Source organism: Lipophrys pholis, assembly GCF_963383615.2.
Source record: "Lipophrys pholis genome assembly, chromosome: 14".
NCBI lineage: Eukaryota > Metazoa > Chordata > Actinopteri > Blenniiformes > Blenniidae > Lipophrys > Lipophrys pholis.
The window spans coordinates 21,168,384-21,194,915 of record NC_137633.1 but is presented as its reverse complement, the minus strand read 5'-3'; the positions used below and the strand labels follow the sequence as shown (position 1 = coordinate 21,194,915).

Below are 26,532 nucleotides of genomic sequence, written 5' to 3'. Positions count from 1 at the left end.
AGATGCGTTTGGCCTCAGTCAGCAGTACTCTTCATGTTGTTCTGGACAGAACTGTGTGTTTCTTGCAAGCCCTCCCCGCAGTTGTTTTTTCGCCGGAGTTATGGGAAAACCGCTAAGATCAACGTAAATGCAAGTTGGCTTACATCTTCGGAGGAGCTCATCCAAAAGAAACAATGTAAAGTGAGAACGGATCAAGAAATTCAAGCTCCAAACTATCGAGTCTGCTGCAATCGACTTGCTCGGCTCCGTGCAAGCAGGAGCCAGATTGTCCAGTGGAGATTGTTCATCACACAAATCACTAGATATCACAAACATGCTGGGTGTAGCTGCTGTGAACTGGGTCATATAGGCTGTGCTCTCTGCTCTGCCTTTATGAACAGAGATTGAAGACTAAATTTATAGGTAATTGCTATGACAGTGAAGAGAGAAAACTGAAATAACCCTGAGCTTTTCAAAGCTGTCATTATCACTGGAATTGTAATGACAAGGTTCGGGTCTCTTCAATGGACCTTTTGGGGTAGGACACCCACAAACATGGCATTCCTGAGGGTAACACGGCAGCATATTAATGACATATTGCGCGGTGTAGATTACAAAGCTGGGGTCCCGTCTCTTGCTTTACGGTTTCAGCCAACTTAAAACAAAATACCAAACCTTGAATTGAAGTTACCCCTCCTTTGTGTGTTTGTAGTATGCTGTGTCACTTCGTAGTCAGACATCTTATTTATGTCTCAGCTTGAGAGCATTTGAAAACGCATTCTGATAAATGTACTTGAACAAATATCAAATTAGAAATGTGGAAAAATCAGATGAGGAATTTGACTTGAGGCGGCTCCTGTTGCTTCACTTTAGGAGTTTGCTGAATACTAAATGATTCTCTGATTCACAGCAGATCATCCAGTGTCCTAAGGTGGATTACAACATTGCAGACTCTGCACATTTTTGGCAATATTTACCACAAGATGAATCTCCTCAGACTTTTAAAGACTGTTGTTAAGGTGGGGATGCTACACAATAGTAAACAGTAAGATGTTTTGCTGCCCGCAAATATCATCATTTTCCATCAAACTGTAAAATGCTTCAGTTTCAACACCTCGTTTGCTGCTTATGTTTTCTCAGTATGAGCTCTGCAGATCTGATTGTAGAGTGACTGTTGTAGAATGAACATGCAGCGAGTAAATCAATCACCTTTAATGTACTACCAGAAAATTTTTATGCATTTTTATGAAATCCCATATCGTACTGTTAACATGCAACCAAGACGTCTTTGGGCACAAGTCAGTGAGAGGTCTTGCACATGTATGCTTTGATAGGGGCAAACGACCATTCTGGTGAGCCACAGGATTGAAAGAAGTGGCCACAGTATTTAGAAAAAAGGGAAGGAGGAAAGAAAGTCCAATATTTTTAGTTCAAATTACAGTGTTGGAACAGTGCTTTGCACAGTCGAGTGTCTTGGGAGTGGAATGGCATGATGGGTGAACGCTGGTGCCAAGCCCCACCCTCCCCACATTGTCCTCTCCATGGACGTCCTGCACTTTCTCGGTACCCATCAGCAGCACCTCTGCCCTCCCCTTACCCTCCTGCCCGGTCTAGTAACAGCTCGGTTTCTGCCTCAGTTGTTTCACGAGGTGGAAGCGGAGGGTTGACACGGGGTCAGCTCTCCAGGGTCAGACGCGCTGGTCGGTGGACTCTTTCACAGCTCGGTCTCCTTTCTGTTGATGCAAAGTGGGTGAAAAATATCACAGGCGGGTACAAATCTCAGTTCATGTGAGGTTTGCGAGCTGCTTTGCTCCTGCGCCCCCACTGCAGCGGGATATCCTTGCATCCTGCTTTATGACCAGTCACTTGGAACATTACACGAGAAAGCATTAGCTGATACATTACAGCATGGCTTGTGATGCCATGCCAATACACCCACCTAAAGTGGAGAAAGCGCTACTCATGCTTTTCATGCATTCTCTCGTGAAACGTGCCTCGCAGCCCAAATATTTTTCCCTTGGAAAGCCTGTGGTTAACACAGGGATGAGTGGGAGTGAGATGATTGCTAACATTCTTTTAACTTTTATGCCAGCTGGAGTGCAGGTCACATTTGCATTTTTTCAAGGTTGGTGAAACAGCTGCAATGAATTTAATGTGGTGATTACTGTAGGATCATGACGAGACGGTTGAAGAGTTTCTTTTTTATTATTATTATTGTCATGTACATGCATGATTCAGTTTTTGTGTGGCAGCATGTAATAAAAACAGTCTCCCTATTACTTAGAATGACTCAAACTGTTTGTCCCAAATAAATGTATTCCATAATTTAAACAAAGTAAAAACATTAAAAGAAGGAAATACGTATCCCAAAATGGTGCAAAGATTGAAAAAAATGTGAAATGATAAGGCTCATAAAATAAGTTAAATAAGCTGTTTTTTATTAACTGTCCTAATCAACATAGAAACTGTTTAGATCGGCTTATTAACATTAAAATAGAAACTTACATCACCCCTACTTCTGGCAGGAGCAAAATCTGAGTGATTACAAAGCTGTGAAAGTCTACACAGTTGCAGGCTGATGGAATCTCTGAAACAAGCTTCTATAGAAGTCCCAAATACACTCATAAAAAAAGTATTTCAAGAGCATGTCTTTGGAGGTTGTTTTTTTTTCAGTGTCAACCATTCATTTGGACTTCTTTATAAACCCCCTTTCTCTTTCCCTGAGGGGATTTTTTTTGGCTCCAGAATAACCAGTAAAGATGAGGAGGGGAAAAACACAGCCAGAAATAATCCTCCTCATAAAAAAAAAAAAAAAAAAAAGAAAGGAGAAAAAAAGAAAGAAGGAAATGCAGTTGGTAGGCAGGTAGTCAGTGTTCAGCTCAGCTCCCAGGAGGGGGGACTGCTGATGGAGCTGGGATGGACCGCCACAGGATTGGTGGATGGCTGCTCCCGGTGTGGCCCCATGCCAAGCCCTTATGTCTTTATATACTGTAAACAGATGACCGGACAGTCCTGAGTGTGCATCGCATCCACTCTGCCTCTCTCCATCCTCCTGCAGCCTTCTTTGTCTTCCCTCTGCGACTCTGACAGCATGGCGACCCCGAGCCTCCTCCTCCTCCTCCTCTCCGTGTGGCTCCTGACCGGGAGCCTCCCGGCCGAGGCGACGTACTACCGGCACCACCGCTACATCCCCCACTACCGCTACCGGGAGCACTCCGCCAACACCGAGAACCTTCTCCCGGAGGTGTCCAACCCGCGGCGGGGGGTGATCCGGCCCGGCGTGCCCACCTACCCTCGGATCCCTGAGGTCTTCCACCCGGTGCCTGAAGTCGTGCACCCCATCCCGGAGGCTTTCCACCCGGTGCCCGAAGTGGTGCACCCCGCTCCTCACCCGTACCAGCCTCCTCAGGTGCACCACCCGGCACCGCACGCGCCCCTACCTGTCAACATCAGCCGCATTTTCTATGGGATCATGTTTGACGCCGGGAGCACAGGCACCAGGATCCACATCTATAAGTTCATCCAGAAAGACCCCGGTAAGTCTGCGCCTCTGTGCGCCTCTGCGCGCCTCTGCGCGCTTCTGTGCGTCCCTGCACACCTCTCTCTGCGGACGCGCACATGCCGCCGGCTTCCCTCACTTTGCTGTTAGGTCATTTGCTGTGTGCTGTGAGAACAAGCAAGCACCGGCTGCTAAAAGTAGCTGAGGTGGACTTTTAATTTGCCCGTGACTCAACTTGTGTAGGAAGCAGACCTTTAAAACTTGGATGTAGGTGAAAAAGAAAAGTCATGCATTTACTTTTACTCCACTTTCTCTCCTATCCATCTCCTCTCTGATCTGTGTCCTGACTTTTTTTGCAGTTGAGCTGCCAGTTCTGGACAATGAAATGTACCATGCGGTGAAACCTGGCCTGTCAGCTTATAAGGACAACCCTGAAGAGGTATGCCCCGACACTTATCAGCCATCAGGTATATTAGGGGAGGTGTTCACTGTCTGCAAACTGCTAAACAACTGGGATTTTCTCTGGGTTGGGTTCATGTGATGACAACACTGTGTAATTACAAAAATACCTGCTGCTGATGCTGTCATTGCCTCCCACTCCATTCTGCTATATTTACCTACCTGTGATTTCTCCATGTTTACAATAACTGCCCCCCCCCCCCCCTAAAAAAATGTCTAACTTAAAATGTGTCTTTGTCTAATTGCCCAGAAATGTAAATTGCTTTGATTGCCATCTCTCCTGCAGGGGGGCAACACTGTCCGCCAGCTGCTGAAGATTGCCAAGAAGACAGTGCCGGAGAACGACTGGCCCAGGACCCCTGTGGTGCTGAAAGCCACGGCGGGTCTGCGTCTGCTGCCTGTAGACAAGGCCCATGCTCTTCTGCGGGAGGTGAGGCCCGTCTTCTCTCTACCCTCAGACAGTTTGGCACAAACAGCGGCCGTCCCGCCGGGGAACGGGATGAGAAACCACTAAGTGCTTACAAGTGTCACTGAAAAAAGAGGCAGCAACTCTGCCCATTTGGTGGCTATCATGTTGCAAAGAACAGCTGTTGTGGGGTTGTGCAGAGTAACCATATTTGTCATTTTAAGTATTATCCAGGCTACTGTTCCAGCCATCCCTGTGGTTCAGTTATCTGTCAGTCTAAAACTGAACATGTAGTCGGTCTTCTGAAAGCTTTACAGGCTGCATCATAAAAACAGTTCAGCGTCTGAGCTCCTCGGCTCACGTTTCTGACATAATTCCACCGATCTCAGGGTAATCACACATCTCTTCCACAGGTACGGGAGGTGTTTGATGAGTCGCCGTTCTTTGTGCCAAGCAACAGTGTTACTATCATGAACGGAACAAATGAAGGTAGGTTGTGTCTTGAAGCATCATCACCCTTTAAGCTGCAAACAAAAGCTTTATATTGTCTCCAAAGTGGTGATTATGAGGATCTTTAACCAGGTGCTTGAGCAGCCTCACTCTCAGAGGATGCGTCTAAACAATGCTGCTCCTGTAATTCCTTTCACTCCTCACTGAGACAAATAAATATGCCAGTGTGAGAGCGAGTAGCCCCACGCCCTCTAATTTACTATGAACGTCCACATCACTCATTTGGACACCCTCAGTGTGTCGTGTTTCATCATAGAGCATGTACTATTTGTTCTCCGGACTTTACGAGCGCAATAACTTTACTTCTGAGACAACTACAATTACCTGGGCTGGTCTGCAGGCCGACGGACCAGACCAGCGCCGCTATTTAAATATCAGTTGAAATAAAAGCCATGTTCATGTGCATGAACATGTTTGAGTAAATTTAGTGGCGATCACTCATCAGGGTTTGACTAACACGGACATTTTCACCCATGTGTTGTTTTAGGAGTCCTCGCCTGGGTCACAGTGAACTTCCTTACAGGTAAGACATTGCTTGTGTTTTGCTATGGTGGTGTTAGTGGTCAGCAGGGCTCATATCTGAGGCTCCAGTGTACACAGACGCCGGGCAGTGAAAGACTCTTGTCTCCTCTCTGAGGTTATGAGTTTAAATCACAGGAACCAAACAGGTTGCAAAAACAAGCTGTATTTCTTTGTGTGTGTGTGTGTTTTTGTTTTTTTTTAACTTATACAATGAGATCAAATGTAGTTTCATCAACCACAAACCTGAAATTAAATATTTATAGATTGAAGGCTGATGTCATCCAGTCAAATAAATAGAATAGATTATGCCAGATGATTAATTTCTATTTTACAATAGATTTGTTTTCCTAATGATTCATTAACATTTTGGCCAAAGGTCACTTGTACTCCAACACGAGGAGGACAGTGGGTATTCTGGATCTGGGGGGAGGATCTACGCAAATCACATTCCTTCCAAAGTCAAAGGTAAGTTATATCAAAAACAATAAAAAATCTTTCTCTTAATCAATAATATGCGGCTAAACATTTGTTATCAATCCGGCAGAAAACCGTTCAGTCTGCTCCGCCCAGCTACATCGCCCGATTCAACCTGTTCAACAACACATATCAACTCTACACACACAGGTAAGTTCCAGTTACACACAGGCTTACATACGCTTTGCATTGTTTTTAATAATTGTAATATTCATCATTATTCCATAGCTACCTTGGTAATGGACTGTATGCTGCTCGCCTGGCGACTCTTGGGGCTTTGGGAGCAGATGGTAGTGTATCCCATGCCTTTCATCACTGTCTAAATGCCCTTTATGTCAGTATTCATCGGATGAGGGTGAACTGATCCCTGCTTTTTGTTTTCCCAGGCCTGGACTGGAAAGTCTTCACAAGTTCCTGCCTCCCGAAAAAGTTCAGAGAAGATGTGACTTTTGGAGGAACCACCTATAAAGTTAGCGGGATTCCAGACGGTAAGATAAAAGCACTCTGAGGTTTTGATGGGCTTCCCAGCGTCTTGTGTGCAGCAATTCATGCATTCCTCTCCGCACAGTGGAAGAGAATAGAGTACAGTATAATACAGTCTCTCATGAGAACATTGCAGTTCCTTTGACCTTGGAGCCAAATCCATGTTTTGTCATCCTCTCCCTCCCCGCCTCCCCCCTCGAACAATTATACTGCAGTCAACCTTGTATTTAAACGAAAAGAAAACTGTCAGTTAACTTCACAAATAAGCCAGTCACTCCCATACCACAGTCAAGTAGCCAAAAGATGCTGGGCTTGTCCCTGAGTTGTTATTTTTTTGTGTAACGAGCAGCTCGCTCACAATTACGTGGTAAAAATAGACAGCACAACAGGGCCGCGCAAAGTGCCGCTCCTGTTAGCACTTGGTTTCTGCTCACACAAATGAGCCAACTGTGTGAAACCTGCCCTTGTGGGGCTTCCCTTGTTGTTCATCTGATGACACCCCCCCCCCTCCCCACCCACGGCTTAAAACCGCCGTCTGACCTCAGAACGATTCTCCAAACTCTGCTCATGCCGCCCGCTGTTGCCTCCATGCCACTTTCAGCTACCATTACGACACTTTTTCCAGTTCGCCTCCGTCCAAACAAAACTACATCATCGCCTCTGTCCTCCTCCAGGTTACGCGGGCTACAAGCTCTGCTACTACGAGGTCATGAAGGTCATCAAGGGCATCGTTCACCAGCCCTACGAAGTGAAGGGCAGCAGCGTCTTCTACGCCTTCTCCTACTACTTCGACCGAGCTGTGGAGTCTGGGCTCATCGGTGAGTGGGCACAGACCAAAGAGTCGCCATTCAGTGCCAGTGTATTTCATTCTAATTACAATGATTTGCACAAAATAGGTATTTAAATTGCATGTTTGTTGTTTTCTGCACAGATGGCAGTCGAGGTGGTGCGATTGAAGTCAGGGACTTCAAGAAGAGAGCCAAAGAAGGTAAAAGCTGCATGTTTTCGTCCCTCCGCTTTGATCAATTTCTATGCAAACTGACAATCTTACAAGTTATTTAACCTTCGTCGACGAGAGGGTAAATAATTACAAATCATTATAAATCATTACATTTTTGGGGGGATTTCAGTACAACACAAGGCATCATCCTGGTGATTGCAGACTGCACTCTATAAAAGAAATAAGTGGCTCAAAGGAGTAAACAGAGATGGCTGTGAAAAACAGGAGGCTGTGGTTATATTGGTCATTTAACCAGTGAGATTTCATACAAAACTGTGATTCAAACAGCAAACACATGGCCCAACACTTGGCACAAGTTCATCAAATTTGCACAGCTCATCAGGTCATAAACAAGTACATATGAAAACACAGATAACGTCAACGCCTTGTATACAAACAGTAACATACAAGAAAATGCGTTCTGAAGACAGAGCGGTTTATTGCAGAAAGAAAATCTGTTCACGATCCACTGAAATGTTTCAGTTAGTGACAGTTGGGATGTTCATGCAGAACCGCATTTCTCTCGAGCGTTATGCAAGACTGTTGGTGTTGTGATCACACCGTCACGTGGTCTCCAGCAACAGGTCCGTCTCTGGCAGCCGAGCTGAGGACGTCTGTCCGGCCCCGGCAGGAGGGCACCTGACAGCCACACGTCACCTGGGCGCTGACACATTCTCAAACATGCAGACTGTGCACCGGGCTGTTTAACGCCGCCACCCACCCACAGCCCTGCGCTGACCCTCAGTGGCACTCCTGGCACCTCCATGATTATTCAGCCGTACAAAAACAAAAAGGCCATCTTCTAATTCTGCAGCACAGGAGTTAAACGTCTTGTGCTATTTCATGTGTGAAACTTGGGACTTTTTTGTGTTTACAGTGTGCAACAAAATGACCAAATACCGCGCGATTAGCCCTTTCCTCTGCATGGATATGACATATATCACTTGCCTGCTAAAGGAGGGCTTTGGCTTCAAGGACAACACTGTGCTGCAGGTGAGTGAATCACAGCCAGACCTCTGTGGGCAGCGCGTGTGGGAGTTACAACTTGAAAATGATGAAGCCTTCACTGTTTCTCCGTGGGGAGCTTAAAGTACAGTGAAGCAGGGTTTTGATGCAGATCTTTTCTGTGTTCCAGCTGGCTAAGAAGGTGAACAATGTGGAGACGAGCTGGGCCCTGGGGGCAACGTTCGACTACTTCAGGAACTTCAACATCCACTGAGGGCAGCTCGCCGGAGCTGCGGCTGGCACTGAGAGGGACAGTCTGTCACTGTGGGGCTTCCCTTCCTCCATCCACCCTCATCTCAGCCCCCACCCCCCCTCACTGACACACCCAGTCCCAAACACGCTTCCTCGCCCAATCGGCCCCTCGTCTCTTCGTCGACCTCAGCACCCCGCGGACACTTCAAGAACTGTTGAAAAGAAATCACTATATTTTTTATAAGGCCAGCTATTTCTACTGTATGATGAGCTCATAACTAGTGGGCTGACTTTATTTTTGTAAACGTTTACATTGTTGATTCCTTCTGGGTGTCTGATCTGAAATGTCTTTTTCACCTCACCTGTAAAGTGTAGAGAGGGTAGCTTCGAAGCAGTACAAGCAGTCATGGGAGTTTTGGTACTTCCCGTGGTCCTGGCGTGCACGACACAGCACAGTGGAAGAAAAATTACAGACGAAGTTGCTGGAATTTGCAACCATAGTTGTTCTCCAACGTGCCTGTAAATCAAATCTCTTTTTTTATATTCTAGCAGTAAATTATTTTACAGGACCCGAGTTAATTTGCTCTCAGGCTACGAGACATCGATGGAAAGCAGTTGACCATTGTACAGCTTCTTTTTCTTTGCACGTAACACTTTAACTGCAGATATTGTAGCAAAGACTTCCTTTGATGTAAACTACAGAGTTGTACATATTCACCGGGACTCAGGGGGGGCAACGAGAGCGCGCTGGGGAGAGACGCCTTTCACCGAGAGTGTGTTGTACAGCTTTTATGCGTCGACTCAATGTCAACTTGTTTCAGCATCTGTTGTTTCATCCAGAGTGGGAGAAATCTTATGAAGTGTGTGTAAATTGCAGTGGCACCCAACAACATTTTCAAATGCAGTGAAAATGTTGACATAAATCATGTAAAAAGGTTCAAAAATCTTTTTTTTCTGTCATGTGTGGCTGAGGTTTCTGTATGTAATGTTTCTTGTGAACTGTACAGATATTTAAAGAACTGAAAGTTTATGTAAGAGTATTTGAGTTATCCAATATTATTTCTTAACTATTTGCTCTCTAAGCCATGCAAATAATGTCTCCTCAGTATCCGACATAATCAGTAACTACTGCTGTATATACATACTGTAAAGTTAGTGAACGGCTTTCACATCAAACAACATTAAGCTGCACAATTGCTAAGCAATGCCTGATGACATGTACATTGAAAAAAAAAAAATAATTAAAACCAGTGTGATAAGTGTATACTTTACATGTATGTTTTAATAAAACATGAAAAAACACTTTCTGGTCTGAGGTAAATTAATGCGCAGAAACATTGGTATGAGAGTAAAATAAAACTTTATTGAGGCTTTATACATTCACTATTTTCACGGCCTTCGAGGCTTGCAACCACCGGTGGTCCCATGACTCCCGATTCACTGTAGCTGCATCACTTGCTTGCAAACGCCATAATCTGCTCCTGTGTAGTGAAAAACACAAAACAAAAAACCTGGTATTAGTGAGTGGCACTGCAGACCTCTGTAAGAACTGTAAACTAGTGAACTCAACGTTTAATATGGAAAAAAATGTCACTTTTAAATTTGTGCCTCGATAGTGAAATGCCTTTTACAACCGTTGCAGTTGTGTTGGGTTGAATCACTTAGTAGGGAATAAAGCCATTTCACATGAGTGGTCGGTAATAAAAGGGGTGTGAAAACACAAGCCAACACCACTGTCCACTGCCCCGGGGCCGGCCGCGCACCCCACCCACACACTTTTGGTAACACTAAATTTGGGGCTAAACTTAGATGCCATAGTAGTAGGTTCAGAACCCTGAAAATTATAGACACTGCTAAAGTAAAGCCCCGTGTAATCAGGAAAGAGGGCAGAGGGTGGGGTCACGGTGGAGGCGGGGCCTCGGTTTGACAGGTGGCCGATGCTATCGGAGGGGCGGTCAGGTTCTCGGAGGCGAGGGAGCTTACTTTGAGCGTCGGGAGCATGTTGGTGGCCTGCAGGCCGAAGGTGCGTAGTAGAACCGCAGGGGCTGCGTTGGTGGAGTAGAGTCGTTTCATGAGGTCGATGGCGGCCATCATGGGCAGATTGTGACGCTGGCGTTCAGTTTCGTACTCTAACAAGTGCTGCATAGCTCCTGCAAAAACAACTTAGATTGTGAAAACAGAAATTCGTCCTGTATACGTCTGGCTTGTGTTTTCCACACACGCACACATTAACTTCTGAATATAGAGCAAAAAAATAAAACACCTCATCGCTGAATTTCCTTTTTTTTGTTAAAGAGCAGAAGCTTACATACAGTTCCTGGGAGAAAAAACATCAAATAAACGCTGCCGGAAAAGCTCCCGCTTTATATAGTTCAGATCAACAGCGTGCGTTTGAGCCGGGGCAATGGAAAAGAGCTTAGGGAAACCACCGGACTATGTTTGCTGCGTTTGTTACTGTTTGGAGTTCTGACTGACCCATGTCCTTCCCGTTAAAGGCCGCCTGGCTCAGGAGCTGTGTGAGGCAAGCCACATCCCCAAATCCCAGGTTGGCTCCCTGACCCGCCAGAGGATGGACACGATGGGCTGCATCCCTGCACAGACATACAACACGTCCACAACACAAACAGTCACACACTCCATGCTCTGCAGGGACGTTGAAATGTCCTGTCCTTTCAGGCCAGAGCCGGAGAAGCTGATTTTTAAGGATCGTAGCTGAAACACAATGTTAATGTGAGGACCGCTTCAGTACAAATGATGAGAAACTTCGCAAAAACACCCGGCTCTTTGTCACACATGCTACAGGGACTGAAGTACTGGATTACTTCTTTAAACATGGTTGTAGTGGAGTTACTATAAAGGTGGCTGGAAATTACTACCTGATTAGTTGTAAGATACTGCTATAAATAGTGTAAAAATAAAGTTACTTTACAAGTAACTGAAAATTAGTATGTGATTACAGTAATTGCATAATGGCAGAATTACTTTACTATTAACTAAAAATGAGAGCCTGATTATAGTTATAGTTACTGTTTAAAGTACCGGAGTTGCGGAGTTACGGCTTCAAATAGTGTAGAAGTAAAGCTACTTTACATCTATTTATATTCAATATTTACAGTTACAGCTTTACATCAGAGTGGATTATTTGACAAGTAACTACAAATGAGTGCCTGATTAAAGACAGTTACTTCTGAAGCACCAGAGTACTTCAAAAGTGACTGAAAAAGGTACCTGATTACAGCCATAGCTACAAGTTACTGCATCAAATACTGTAATAGTAAAGTTACTTGACTAGTAATAACAAATTAGTACTTCAGTCACAGTTCTGCTTTAAATACTGTAGAGGTAAGTTACTTTGCAAGTTACTGAATCTTAGCATTCATTATAGTTACAAGTCACTGCTTTACATCATAGTGGAATTAATCTACTTGTAACTAAAAATGAGTGCCTGATTACAGTTATAGCTACTGCTTAAAGTACTGTAAAAGTGGAGTTACTTTTAAATGGACTGAAATAGATTACCGTCTTAGTTACAAGCTACTGCTTTACTGACTCTCTAGCTGTTGTATGCTCCACTATAGATTCTTGATCTGGATCAGAAAGTACATTTGCAGTTTGCATCCTCTTCATCGTTCTGTATTCATGCTGTTGTAATTATTTCAAAATGGCAAACGGTATTGTGTTCACAGTATTTTTGCTTTGTGACGACGTTTTGCTCTCAGTTTTGATGTCCTGCGCAGCTGCATTGTGTTGTTTAGGTAAAAACTCATTTGACAGAAAGAACCAGCGCCAGCATTTGTACTGGAAGTGGACCTGCTCAACCGCCTCAGCCGCAGCTGCTCCAAGTTTAATTCCAGTTAAATAAATCTCCTTTAATTGAAACCAAGTGCAGAACTCACCACAGATCAAGCTTTGGAGCAGGGATGTCAAACACATTTTAGTTCAGAGGCCACATACAGCCCAATTTCATCTGAGTCGTAAAATATTGCCATCATATCCTTTCAATTTAAACTTTAAAAAGTTTTTTGGGGTGTTGCGGCACAAAGTATACGTGATGAAACCTTCTGTGGCAAAATACAGTGAAATGTCCCAAAATTCTTCTCCTATAGCTGTTGCATTATGGGTGTTTTTACAATCTCACACTGACAGCGTGGGGCTAGTTTGAGGCTGGTTTGATAGAAACGAGGTAGTTAGCAGTCATGGCAGCATCACTGATATCTCAGCTCAGGTTTCAGTGTTGTGCTGTGTCGCTACTCTTAAGAAATTGGTTAAAAAAAATTTTTTTTTCCAATTTGCTTGGTGGCTTGGCTGGATTGGAGCCTCTTTGCAGGCCGATTTGGCCCACGAGCCTTATGTTTGACTCCCCCGTGTTAGAGAGTCAGGCCACATGTGGAGCAGCGGGTGGCTCTCTCTTCTTATGGACAAAAGACCTCGTGATCGATTGACTGAGAGCGTGTGAAGTTTGTCTCTGCCTCATGTGGAAGTGAGGGGCTCCTCAGGGTACGCTGGCTTCCTCCTCCAGTCAACGACAGACTTGAGGTTACTCAGTGAGTGTGTGTGACGGACTGTTTGCCCTGTAACCTGCCGGCCCGTCCGAGTTATAACCTGTCATCACAGTCAGATGTGTTCAACTCCAGCGACCCTGCAGTGGTTAAAGCGGTATAGAAGATGGATGGATGAATGTCACTGGCAGCAGCCGAGTTCAATGATTCATCTTTTGTTGGGGGGAGATGTGACAGCCCAGTGCAGGGGCGAGCACAGTCTTTTTCCTATTTGGTTTTATGATTCATGTTTCGAGTATTTAAATTCTGGCATGACATGAAGTTTGGGTCACTTTTAAATTGACCTCCTTCCACCTTGTTGTGGCTTTCTATGCGGTGTTTGCTAATTCTGTGTTTTCAGGGTATTCCAGGTGTCTTACTCATCCCCGAACAATACACGTTAAGCAAGTTGGTGTCTGTAAATAGAGTTGAATGAATGTGAATCACTCCACGTGTGCCTTTCTCTTGGTTTCGTTTTGCACGGCGGCCGGCACCGCCGTCGACTTACCCGATGAGAGCCACTCGGTGCCGGACGTATTCAGACGCGTGACCCATACCCAGGGGGAACATGACCCGGGTCTTTGGGCCGATCCCGGCCACACTCGGCGGGAGCTGTCTGGGTGAACCTGCGGACGGCATGATGGTGGACAGGGCGCCGCGGAACATCGAGCCAGCCGTCTCAATGAGCTCCGACTGGTTCTCATTACTCCACTGTCAGCGAGTATATAGACAGGCAAAAAAAAGAAAAGAAAGAAAAAAAGACAGGCACACACAGAATTAAACACACAAAAAAAAAAAGGCCTGAAGAGAGAAAACAGACATTGTCCTTTTGAGTGGACAAAGAAATTAGCTGACATAAGAGCAAAGCTGAAGTCCAGGACAGCGAAAGTGCTTTTCCCTCCCTAACTAACTGGTTTGGCAGGTCCTCCAGAGCTGCACTAATTAAAAGAAGATGCCGGCCAGGCTATGCAGTTGAATTAGCTCCGTTTGAAAAACATTCCATGCAGTAATGGTCGACACTGGGAGACCACAGGTTTAATTAGCAAACCAGGCCTGAAACCAAACGTGACTCAACCGTGGTGACCCCATCCATCAGCAGGCTCAGTAAAAATAGCCAGCTTGGGAAAAAGGAGTTTCTCAAAACAGGAACAAAAAAAACAAAAAAAAACATGGATAGGTATAACATTCCTGTGAAATATTACACTTGTATACAGTTTGAGCTAAACAATGACGGCAGTGTTTGTTTGGCTCACGGTGGAAGTCTAAGGAGAAGCCCCGCTGCACACAAACACGTTGAGTAGTGCAACGTCTCCCGGACAGATGTGGAAGCTGACTTCAAACGCGACGTCAGCTGTTTGATGGTCGGGGGCACTTACGAAGGCCGAGTTGATGGCGTCGACGAAGCTCTCCTCATCCAGCTCCAGCAGCTCCTCCGCCTGCTGATGGCTGGTCGACCACACCAGAGAACTCTGCTTGTCAGACAGCTGCGGCGCAGATGGAAAAATATTCTGTCACAATTCAACGTTTCAAAACAGAAACAGTGTTGAACCGAGAAGGTGGATTACCGGTAACATCGCGATGGGTCCCGTTGGGAGGAACCTCTGCCACGCAACGTTGTTCTCCGTGGGCTGGCCAACACACACATTTAAACATTTTCAAAGAAATTCTTGGGCAAATTAGTGTGCAAGTCGCTGTAATATTGTAGATAAGACCAGTGGTTGCCAACCTTTTGCTTGATGGTAAAGATGCACTGATACCACTTTTTTTTTTATTAAAAGAAAGAGTACTAACCTCGAGCTACTTGCCGATACACAAACGATACATGAAAGATGATGATACAATATCAGTGTAAATGCTTGGACTCAATCACTTTTAACAGAAATCATTGAAATGCTGACTCACCTACTTTTGATTGGGAATTACTAGTTTAAAAACCGTATCATCTATACTTAAAAAAAAAAAAAAAAAACGGACCTGAGAGGAAGCTTGTGACTGAACAGCTGAGATACATGACAAACATGCAGACGGAAGCAAACAGGATGAAATAAGGTGAGCTAATGTTTATTTAGGGCAATAAACACATGGCAGCTAAAGCTCGAGCCTAGAGGAGGATCAGTGAGCAGGACAGAGGGAGACAGCAGCTCTACAGCAGCAGCCCGCTGGTTTCAGTATGATTCTCACCTCTGAGAGGTGAAGCACAGCAACCACAGCCGACTGGTCATAATTCCACTTCACGGTCGGTATCCCCAACTCCCGCCTCACCATCGAGTTCGGGCCGTCGGCACCGATCTGCCGAACAGACGGGGAGGAGACGGTAAACAGCAACAACTACAAAGACAAAAGAGGCAAACATCTGATGTGATGGTGTTAAACTGACCAGCAGTTTCGTCTGGAGAGTCTCTCCGTTGGCCAGCGTGACTTCCACCCAGGGGATGGAGTCTGCAGTCTGGTGCGGCATCGGCCACGAGTACTTCACTACTTTTGACCGGTACTTCACTTGAACGTTGTCTGGGAACATAAAGCTACAAATACATCTCTGGAAATCATTACATTACTTTACAATCAGCGGGATGAGTCGCGTCATGGTTAACATGTCCATGTGTTATACCAAATACCAACCGATAAGAAAAGAGTGTAACAGCTTTAAACCTGCGCCAAAACGACTTCTCCACCCAATGTTAGATGGAGACGTCACACCCCTTTTTACTACATTTCACTCGTTTATTCTAGGTTACTACGTTTAATAAAGGTTAAACCTCAGTGTGCACGTTGAAACCAACCAGTTCATTCGTTTAATCGAGACATTTCCTGTGTTACATCGACATTTCTTAATAGAATTAGTTAATATAATGTCATTTTCATACAATTTAGTGAAATAAGTAAAGGTTTCACTCAGGTAAAATCAATTAACGAGGATTAAACAGAGTTAAAAAGTTACCAATTTTTTTAGTAGTACATTTAGAAGTGTATTTCATTTAAACACTGTACTTTTATTTGTGATTGCATACAATTTGAGCAATGCAACAGTTCTTGGTTACAAATTGTCACTGCTGTTCCCACCTCCGAAAACAAGTGACTAAAATAAAATAGCATCTTGTATGAGTTTTCTACCAAAAAAAAAAAAAGGAATCAGCATGGACCTCTCGCTTTTTAGCGTTATGACAAATGCATACTTTTCTACTTGTTCTTTTTTCTAAAACTACTGTTTTCCAGCAGCAATAGCAGTGGAAGATCTATAAATCCCCCCATAAAACAGCTCTGGTTTGCCTTGTTGGCATGTGGTGGCTGCCAAAGTTCATATTTGACAGGGTTTTTAATGACATTGGCCTGCCACGTTTCACCAGCTAATCGTGTTTATCTACAAGCACACCACTCCACACTTCCCGCACTGCTGCCAGCTTGTTAGATTTCGTACTAAATCTGCTCTCCTCTTCCTAAAATATCAGCAGCTGGACACCCTGCACTTGAAACGATCCTGAACTACGCTGCCTCATGCTGACTTGGACAGCGACCCATCCACAGATCGGCTACTGGTTCCTAGAACACCGATGTCAAATATGGGTTTCTGATGATTGGAGAGTGCAGTTTACATTGAAAACAGCTGCCGGGGCGCACGCTTTTCATGTACTGCGTCTTGAGCAGAACAACACCACAGCTAAAATGAGAGGAGAGAGAGGAGAGCGGACCAATGGGAGGCACATGAGGCGAAAAACGTGCTGCAACCACACATCCGTTGTTTGGCGCAAAATGCTAAAAACTGTTTATAAATATGCCATTTTAACTGTCAAGCACAGTGCAGGGCTCAGTTTTATTTGCGAACCTCACAAAAATTGGTCTAATGTCAACAGTGCTGCAGCAATTTACACTGTCAGCGACTCAGTGTCTTAAGAGGTGGTGAAGTCCGGGAGCACATGGCAGCTTTAAATAGGTCACTGGACCAATCCACGTGTCCTCACAAGGTGCCTTCCCAAAAACTGTGAGGTTTCTGATTGAAATTACAGGAAAAACACAGATGGCTCCAAGAACTTGTCTTTAAATGCAGTCACAGGGAGAGAGGGTGTACAAATAAACTAAACCTGAGGACAGGATGGAACAAAAGTGGCGGCATTAGCTGCCAGACTCGCTAACCATTAGGCAGATGGAACAGAAATCAAGCTACTGTGTGGGACTTCGTGTTTGAACCATAAACTCACCAGAGAGGCCGTCCAGCTGTTTGGTGACTGCGGCCACAACGATGTCATTCTCCACGATGTACGCCATCTCGTTCTGCAGGTTCTCCTTATCGAATGTGATCAGGGCATCGGAGCAGGCGTCCCAAACCTAAATGAGAGACTCATTACGCCTGCGGTCTACGACTCTATCCTTAAATGCATCCCCTGTCTCTATTTATAGCCGGGCATATTTGCGCCGCTTCGTTGAGCTGAACACATCAAAGTTGTTAAATACTGTTGGGGGTTGGCGTGGCGTGCATGAATCAAACCAGAGCCACGAGGGTCACCTACACCCCAAAAACCAAAAGGGGGGATGTTTTAGTGGTTTCTGCCAATATGCTTTATACCAGCTATTCCCGAACTCCAGGACGCCACGGCCCACTTCATTATCTGAAAATCTTCTGGGGCCCGGCCAACCCTCACATGCACAATCTGATCAAGATATGGACTTCCCTAAAACATTTGTTCCAGAAATAAGTCAATAATTACATGGACTGATGGAAATAAAGTGCATATTATTAGATGCACACAAAAATAATGACATAGCTTGAAACAAAATCACAATGCTGTTAGATCATTGTGCGTCACTTCGACCAATAGCAAACCAACTTGGCTTAATATACACATTATATATTTCTGGAATTCATACAAATAAACCAAGGGAAGTGATCAATTTCAGGGCGTAAATATCAATAATTTGGGTAATTTGCTAAATTAGTGGAACAACTTTGCTCTGCTCCCTTCAAAATGTTAATGATAATCCAGGATGTGCTTCCTCAATAAGAGTTGAATAAGAAGATTGATACCGCTTCATATACAGTGGAGTCACTCTTAGGTCTTCAAGAAGAATTTCCTTTCAGTACGGTCATAACCAAAATACTAAATAAATCCTAAAAAAGCAATTTAAAATTTGGAGCATAGAGTCATTTTGGTTCCAGTGATCCACTACTGAAGGTCGTGCTTTTTATCAAAAGACATTTTTTGTTGCTGTGCTTCGTGTCTATATATAGCCGGCACATCTGAAAGTTCTTCAGAGACTAAAACGGCTAAAACAAGGAACCTAACGCAGGAAACACACTTGGAGATACAGATTCTCGGCCAGGAAGGGCACAGCTGCCGCCAGATAGCCTGGAGGAGCAGATTCAGTCCTTCAGCAGTTGGATACACTCTGCAGAAACACAGACGAACCAACAGCTTGAAAGACAAACCAAGGTCTGGGTGTTTAAAGGTTTCTTCACCAAGAAATGACTGCATCCTGATGCGCATGTGCAGGTCAAACCAAACTGGTGTCCAGTGTTCCACCTGCACTGTACGTGGTCGGCTTTTAGATTACGGCTTAGGTTCCTACAAGGCTGCCAAGAAGCCACGGAACAATGAGAGGCAGAGGTTAACCCGGTGCCGCCGCCGCCGGGTCCCAAGCACACAAGAACTGGACAGCCATGAGACAGGAGAAGATTCTGTGGACAGATGAGTCCAGTTTCCAGATTTATCTTCCTCTTGCTAATATGACGATATGCAGACGGCCAGGCCACGCATCAAGCATGGTGGAGGCAGTATCATGGTTTGGGGATGCATGAGCGCTGCTGGTGTTGGTTATCTCACCGTCTGCGATGGCGCACGGAACCCTACCAAGTACTGCACCATTCTCGGAACCCACATCTGCAGGCGGACTGTTCTGTTGGGGTTGAAACTGGACGTTTGCACAAGATAATACCTCTTGCGAGTAGCAACTCATCCAGGGGCAGTAGAAGTTGGGTGCAGGAGCACAGTAATCCCTGGATTTGAAACCCATTGAAAATCTGTGGTGGATTATCAAACAAATCTGCTTCAAAGCGGAAATCAAAGAATTTAGAAGAATTAAAAGTAGTAATTCAAGAAGGATTGAACAAGATTACCAAGTGACAGTGTGAAAGCTCTACTGTGTGATAAAGGCAGGTCACCTAAATATTGAAAAGAAAAAAGATTTTTCCACAAATATTTCTTGAGAATATTTAAGATTGTGTAAAATTTTAAGGGCGCCTAACAACTTTTTTTCTCCTACTGTGGTTAGAAATAGTCTCATCTCAAGTTATTTCACAAGTTCTGAGTCCAAAGAGAAGCTAAGCTGCAACTTGATCCTTTTAAATGCATAAGAGTGAAGTGCTCATATTCTCGCCTGAATTTATCCAAGAAACCAAACACTAATAAATTTAATTTCACATTCAAAAACAACACATAAAGACAATTTTCTGATTGAGATTTGGTACCAAAGCAAAAGATCAACGACACAGAAAATACTGTAGAAAAAAATGCAAACTTCCAATTGGTAATAGTAAACGGAGCTTCAATGTTGAGACAAGCTGCACGTGTCTCTGTGTAGAGCGTTTACATACTGTAGGTCAGATAAAAGAAAGTGTGCTATACTTTAGTGTTTTTGCTTTTTTGAACCAAACTATGCATCTGAGTATGATTTTTTTTAGTAATTCCAAACTTTTCATTTTGAAAACATTCCTATTTCATTAAAAATGTCTTATGGTTCAGCTTCAGGACCTTCAGGGCGACTTTGGGAATCACTGCTCTGTAATATGTAATGACGAGACAGGTAATCGTGAGAAAACTTGGAAAAAGTGACATACAAAGTTGATAGATGAGGGAAATGCCTTTTCCAAGTGTGAATCTTTTCTTTTAGCTTCAGGGGAGACGACATGATAACTAAGTGAAGTAAGTGGAGAGTAAAACTAGTAGTGCACATTGAAGATCCACCACTGGAAAGATACTGTGAACCCGAATGACACATTTTACAACTGAATGTAATGACAACATATTGCGTATGAGGAACGAGCTCCAGTACAAAGCCGACAGTGTAACTGCTTCAACAGCCCTGGAGCTTCATTTAAAGACACATACGGTTTATCTCTTTTTTTAAATTCCCTACTAATCCCAATAACTGTTAATGTATTTCACTTTCACTACCAGAAGTCCAGCATTCAGCCAAACATTACTGATTAAAAAAGGTAATTGGGTGAGTTTCATAATATAACTTTACTCATTACACATGGGAAATTCAGTCATCAGAGGAGCTCTGCATTACACAAAAGATAAATAAAAATATGAATATGAAGTATTGAAATATGAATTATTAACATGAGAATGATACAATAAGAATTCGCATTAAAAACATGTTCCCCTTACAAACGCATTTCCAAAAGGGAAAATATACATATTTGCATTACCTTGAAGTAGAGAAAAATATACATATTTACAGTTATTTAAAGAAAACTATACATATTATTCACATGTGAGATGTGGTGGCCATGATTTACTTGTAAGAGTGGTTGTAAAAGTGCTTAAATCACATTATGCGCCTCAGTGTAATAGAAATATGACAGTTATTTGTTTTGCACTAAATGTGGATTCTGCTGTTCTGGATGGACGCTGCCTGCAGTTCAATAGAGCTCTGTGAGGTGTTGTACCAAGCAACATATTTGTAATGTGGATTTTTTTTTTTTCTTCTTCTTCTTCCCCCCCCTGAACATTTCTGAGGAAACACAAATAACAAATGGCATGTTTGTGAACATTACAGAGTGAGTCAATATTTATCCACAGCCCAAAGCGGCAGAAGGAGATATTAGTTTCAGGCTGCTGAAACGTCAATCCTGGAAGCACCGTCGGAGTTAAACATGCGGGGGTGAAAAGTGTTTGTACAAGGTTAATCCTCTCCTGGGTTGTAACTATGGAGACAGAACCCTTCATTCTGCAGTAATATGCTGCTGCTCTACTTCTTTTTTTCCCCACTTGCCATAAAGTAGGGGGATATACCCCACAGAAAAACCACTAATGGCAGTGGCTTTGCAACTTGTGATAAGTGGTTGGGAGGAAAGATTTACTGAGAGCAGCCCAAAGATTGGCTTGGTTTTGTTTAATGCGGTGAGAAATGAAGCAGCCACGGGGTTGAATGAGTTTGTGAAAGACTTAAACAATATACTTGGTTACAACTTTACGGGGAGAAATGTGGGGGGAAAAAATGGCTTTGGTAGTAAAAGCTTTGTCTGCCTTCTGCTTTAAATCTGAAGCCAAAATGCTTCGTAGGCATTTCAGGTGAAGGAATATCCCACCGCAGGGGGAAAAAAGAACCCTGCTATTTCGAGGCGATCTGCTCTACATACTTTCCATTGCTATGGCTGAGATGTAAATGACTGAGATCCAATGGGAAAACAAGCCAAAACAGTGGGAGCTGAGTGAAGGTATAATGGGAGAGGTACACTACCATAATCACTGGAAGGCAGTGCATGATGACATCTTGGGCCCAGAGAGAAACCCTGCGGTCGAGTGTTTGGTACAAGCCGGCCACATCTTACAAGAGGGACGGAGCCTGCGCCCGCAGCCGTAAAGCGGCTTCACTTTGCAGCAAACAACCACCCTGTTATTCTTTCATCTTCTCCTCGTTCCTCACATGAATCGTCATAATTAGGAGATGGTGGGAAGCAGGTCAGATTGGAAAATTATTCAGTTTTTATAGAAATGGGGCTGTAATAAATATTTGCAAGGGTAGAAAGCCATCACTGGGTGGTGACCCTTTTTTTTTTTTTTTAAATACACCTTGTGTTTGTTGGCATTTTGTTTTTTCCACAGAGTTACTGAAAAGGCTGAAATTGCGCAAAGGAATGAACAAAATGCATGTTACATGAAACCACTGTTTGCCATTTTAATGCGAACAATTACATACTGTATACATGATTATATGATGTGGCATTGTCTTGCTTGTTCATTAAGCTGAGCGTCACAGGTTTTCCTTTCCACAAATTGTATGGTGCCGTGATGGATGGATGACAGAAATACATGCGGAATGCCAGTAAATTAGAAAGCCTGGAGGACATACGGAGAACAACGGCAGATTTCTTGGAGATGTTCAGTGTTGCAAAAGCCTATTTTCATCTTGAAACACTTCTCGGAGCCGTACGGGAAGGCAATTCCAGTTACAGAAAGGTTGGGAGGATGTGTAAAATGTTCCAGCGTTTTTTTTCACGTTTAAGATAAATAGTGAGGTGAATGGGTTAATGAGATCTGCAATTCATTAAATCAAATAAGTTTTTCTTTGTTTACATTTTATACACACGGAAGAGCCACATACCTGCATCTTTTTGTAGGGTTTACACCTCATGTTAACGATTTGTTCCCACGCTCCAATACCTGTATGTGCACATTAAAAACAATTAGCCTCATGCAAACATGTGTATCAGAGATCATCCTCATTATATTCTGGTTTGAACTTTAATTTTTAAACAAAATATCAGGCAGGAATGGTTTTCATGTGTTCACATTTTGCACAGAAGAAGCTCTATCAATGTGAATGGATTTTTCAGTTCAGCGTACCAATTTAAACCAACAAACAAAAAACTAGGGCTGTTGTGGAGGGATAACCTTTATATTGAACTCACCTTTGCTTAATATCAAGAAGTATCTCATCATATTAAATTGGATGTTTACAGGTTTCATCTTACAATACAATACAATGAGAATAATAAAGCATCAAAGCTGTCAGTTTCTGGGGAAATGTGTATAACAAGTGGCCCTTTTATATAAACATCTTGAATAATTACCGTTTCAAAGCATGTTGTTTGAGCTGACCAATGTTTTTAGGTCAGACCCGGAGGGCCACTTACCAGCAAGCAAGCAGGCGCCACCTCATTGGCTACCCTTCGTGTCCACTGAATTTCATATGAACTGTGATTCACAGTTTCACAATGAGCTCATGTGGACTGGTCAGAGATGAATAAAAGGTCGTACGAGTACGCCCAAGACCGACCGAAATCCAGTCAATTTAAAGGCGTTATGGTTTACTTGAGAATAAAATGGAGACGTTGTATTGAACTGACATCAAAAGAGTCGATGTGATCATATTTATCTCTGGATGTCTGCTTGTTTTCAATCTTTTTTGAAGAAAATTAAACAAGAAGGAAATATAAATTACAGTGTAAGTCAGAGTTGTGAGAATATTTTTTATTTTTTTCCCCCAAATGAAACATGACAATCTACAGTGGCTTGCAAAAGTATTCATACCCCTTAAACTTTACCTCATTACAACCACAAATGTAGATGTATTATATTGGGATTGTATTGACCTACACAACATGCTGCATGATTGTGAAGTGGAAGGAAAATGATAAACGTTTTTACATTTTTATTACAAACAAATGACTGAACAGTGTTGCATGCCACAGTATTGATCCCCCTTTACTCCGATAGAACATTTGTCAACCAACGGAATCGTGAACATTCAAACCTGAAAGATCAGTGAGAAAGTTGTGGAGGAGTCGAAAGAAGAGCTAAGTTTTTCTTTTATTATTATTAAATATCCTGAGCTCAGAAAACCTCACAGAACACCGTTTGATCCATAATCCCAATGGGAAGAGTGTGACACAACTGCAAACCTACCAAGACATGGCCGTGCACCTAAACTGACAGGAAGGAGAGCTTTGATCACAGAAGCAGCCCAGAGGCCCGTGGTAATTGTGGAGGAGCTGCAGAGATCCACAATCTGTCCACAGGACAACTATCACTCTGACCTCCACAAATGGGACAAAACGAAAGCCACTGTTGAAACAAAGCCAGAACAAGTCCCGTTTGCGGTTCGCCCCAAGGCGTGTTGGAGACGCAGCGAACCTGCGGAGGACGGTGCTCTGGTCAGAGGACACCAAAACTGAACTTTCTGGACTAAATGCAAATCACTATGTGTGGCAGATATCTAGCATTGCGCATCACCCTGTACACACCATCCCCACTGTGAAACACGGCGGAGGCAGCATCATGCAGTGGGGCTGCTTTTCATCAGGAGGGAGCGGGAGGCTTGTCAGAGATGATGGATTGTGTGATGAGCTTCATCCAATTGAAAATCTCTGGCATGACTTGAAAATTGCTGTTCGCAAATGCTCTCCATCCAATCTGACTGAGCCTGAGCTATTTTGCGAAAAACAAACAAACCAAAAAGAAAAAGGCAGAAATTGCAGCTCCGAAATGGGAGAAGCTGGTAGAGACAAACCCCGAAAGATCGACGGCGGTGATTGCAGCTGAAAGTATTGACTGAGGGGGGAGCGGAATACTCCTGCATGCCACACATTTCAGTTATTTGTAAAAACTGTTTGAAAATCATGCATCATTTTCCTTCCACTTCACATTGTGTCAGTCTGTCACATAAAATACATTCGTGGCTTTAATGTAACAGAATGTGGAAAAGTTCAGGGGGCATGAATAATTTTAAAAGCCACTGTAGAGCTGTTGTGAATGGTTAAGCCAGAGGTCTTACTAAGCTTTGCTTAATGTGAATATATCTCTTAATAAAAAGCAGTATGTTACACAGTTCTTCACCCGTTATGTTTGATGGGTAAAGTTAGCATGAACAAAATAAACTGGGAAAATAAAGCTGATACCTTCAAAATGGAAGGGGAGCAGCCATATTACATAGACACAAATTTAAATTAGGTTCATTTGTCAGTGCAGGAATATATATTAGTTCACAATTCTCAGACAAAGACTGCTTGTTATGCAAACACGGGACAAGTTCTCTGTATACTTTATGTACAGGTGCTAATGATGTGCATTACTCTGCTCCACCTCATAATTTTACACTCTACTGAGTTCTTAAGGTCAAGATATAATCTGTAATCAGATGAGCTGTTTCAAACAGTTCAGTCAGTAAATTGCCAGTCAAACAGAAGACTTCCTTCAGGATGTGAGGCACAGATATAGGCTTACTGTCTCCCACTGGCATCATGAAAAAGATTGTTGTTACTAAACATGTTATAATGCCACACTGGAATGTAAGGTGTAGCAGGCAGACATAATTGTTGTAATCCGTGCAGATCTGACTGGAGATAGATGGGGATGAATTTACACGTCCAGCAATCAAGTCAATTTAGCTAAATGGTATCTGTCCATGTAATTCTATGCAATAACAAAATGCACGAGTCTGAACTGATTGTTGCGTTCAGTTACTTTTTTTATATACATATTGTAGACCTGAGGTGGCAACTCAGGACAAAGTGCACGTTTTAAAAGACACGCTCATCCAGCCAAGCTGAAAATACAGTCTCCAGACTCTGACTCCTTTTTCATGTTTTTTGTTTTGGGACAACTTTAACCCTGAGAGATTTAGTTTGGGTGGTGTTAAAAACAATTAGGAAAAAGCGGGTCAGGAAAATAAAAACAACAACAAAAAAAAAAACCCTAGGTGACCTATCACCCTAAGGAGAAACCGAGGTGAGATATGATCTGTGCTAAGCCTGGATGACTGGCCAGTGTCTGATCCCTGGCTTACCTTGTGGGACCCATTTAATTGTAAAGCACAGCACACTTACCACAGAGACAATGTTATTCCACTAGGTTTTTGGTTTTTTTGTGTGTGTGTGTATGTGTGTGTGTTTGGTGTAACTGCCCTTTAAAATGTTTAAAGCTTTCCATCACAAACATACATATAAATCTTATTTCTTTGTGTATACTGTACCACTGAGGAGGGTTGCAGAGCCAGGACTGATGGAGCTCACTCTGGTGCTGTAGGTGTCCGGGACTTTGTCCAGAACTTTCTTGTTGCCTGCTTCAAGCAGCAGAATCTTCTTTCCCTCCAAGTTGGGATCCATTCCTGGGAGGGGAACATGTCAGCATGTATTGTTAAAGAGCTTGTAATGAGGACACGAGGGTTTAATTTAGACACTTGACCACAGCTAAAAGCTCATTTTCAGTCGATCTCAGAGTGTGGCGTTGTTATGCTTTGTGACTCTTTCCAGAGAAGTATGACATTTAATAGCTTAGTCACACACCAAAATGAGGTCAGTCTATATTGGGTGGGCAGCACTCACCTAGGGAACATGCCATCGTCGATCCAACCATCCCTCCCCCAGATATAATGACATCATAAACCTCATTGTCGCCGGCATCACCCACGTGTTTTGCACACACAAGTCCTCTCCTGGTGATCTTTACTGGGGATAAGTGCTTCTCTGTCATGAAGCAGCGGCTCAGTCCCTGTAAGGCCAGCGGCGCCCTGCTGAGCTTGTGCATCATTTCTGTCTTCAGTTTGTCTCCGCCAGAGAAAAAAGAAGAGTTAGATACAACAGAGCAGTCCAGCTCCGGAGTGTGGACGCGTCCACACAGCAGGGAGACACGCACACACGCAGATCTCCTTGAATGTGTCCTAATAACAGCAGCTGTGTCCGCTCTCTAATCCAGCCATGTTGTGTTGAAAGGCGCTCACACTACTTCCGCCTTCTCGACCAATCACA

At 43.5% G+C, this 26,532-nt stretch overlaps 2 protein-coding genes across 2 annotated transcripts; one reads left to right on the top strand and one right to left on the bottom strand.

The window, feature by feature from the left end:
- The first annotated feature begins 2,845 nt into the window (after nt 1–2,845).
- entpd5a (ectonucleoside triphosphate diphosphohydrolase 5a) lies at nt 2,846–9,823 on the top strand. Its single transcript, XM_080479522.1, has 13 exons — nt 2,846–3,515; nt 3,838–3,917; nt 4,224–4,367; nt 4,757–4,832; nt 5,341–5,376; nt 5,752–5,840; nt 5,920–5,999; nt 6,078–6,139; nt 6,236–6,337; nt 7,007–7,150; nt 7,264–7,320; nt 8,210–8,325; nt 8,468–9,823. The coding sequence occupies exons 1-13, from the start codon at nt 3,071–3,073 to the stop codon at nt 8,549–8,551; spliced, it is 1,515 nt and encodes a 504-aa protein (XP_080335648.1). The 5' UTR covers nt 2,846–3,070; the 3' UTR covers nt 8,552–9,823.
- A 48-nt stretch (nt 9,824–9,871) lies between these two features.
- coq6 (coenzyme Q6 monooxygenase) lies at nt 9,872–26,525 on the bottom strand. The gene is made up of 12 exons (XM_080480781.1): nt 26,110–26,525; nt 25,758–25,892; nt 22,389–22,447; nt 17,261–17,387; nt 15,445–15,575; nt 15,249–15,356; nt 14,633–14,695; nt 14,444–14,551; nt 13,576–13,778; nt 11,005–11,120; nt 10,513–10,679; nt 9,872–10,010 (listed from the first exon to the last, which is right to left on the bottom strand). Exons 1-12 carry the CDS (start codon nt 26,312–26,314, stop codon nt 9,981–9,983), a joined length of 1,452 nt encoding a protein of 483 aa, XP_080336907.1. The 5' UTR covers nt 26,315–26,525; the 3' UTR covers nt 9,872–9,980.
- Nucleotides 26,526–26,532: the final 7 nt, after the last annotated feature.

Coding starts and splice junctions, on each gene's coding strand:
- entpd5a (XM_080479522.1), top strand. CDS start 3,071: ATGGCGACCCCGAGCCTCCTCCTCCTCCTCCTCTCCGTGTGGCTCCTG. Junction 3,516..3,837: donor GTTCATCCAGAAAGACCCCG/GTAAGTCTGCGC, acceptor CTTTTTTTGCAG/TTGAGCTGCCAGTTCTGGAC. Junction 4,833..5,340: donor CATGAACGGAACAAATGAAG/GTAGGTTGTGTC, acceptor GTGTTGTTTTAG/GAGTCCTCGCCTGGGTCACA.
- coq6 (XM_080480781.1), bottom strand. CDS start 26,314: ATGATGCACAAGCTCAGCAGGGCGCCGCTGGCCTTACAGGGACTGAGC. Junction 14,696..15,248: donor CTGTGCTTCACCTCTCAGAG/GTGAGAATCATA, acceptor TGTGTTGGCCAG/CCCACGGAGAACAACGTTGC. Junction 10,011..10,512: donor ACATGCTCCCGACGCTCAAA/GTAAGCTCCCTC, acceptor TTCACTACACAG/GAGCAGATTATGGCGTTTGC.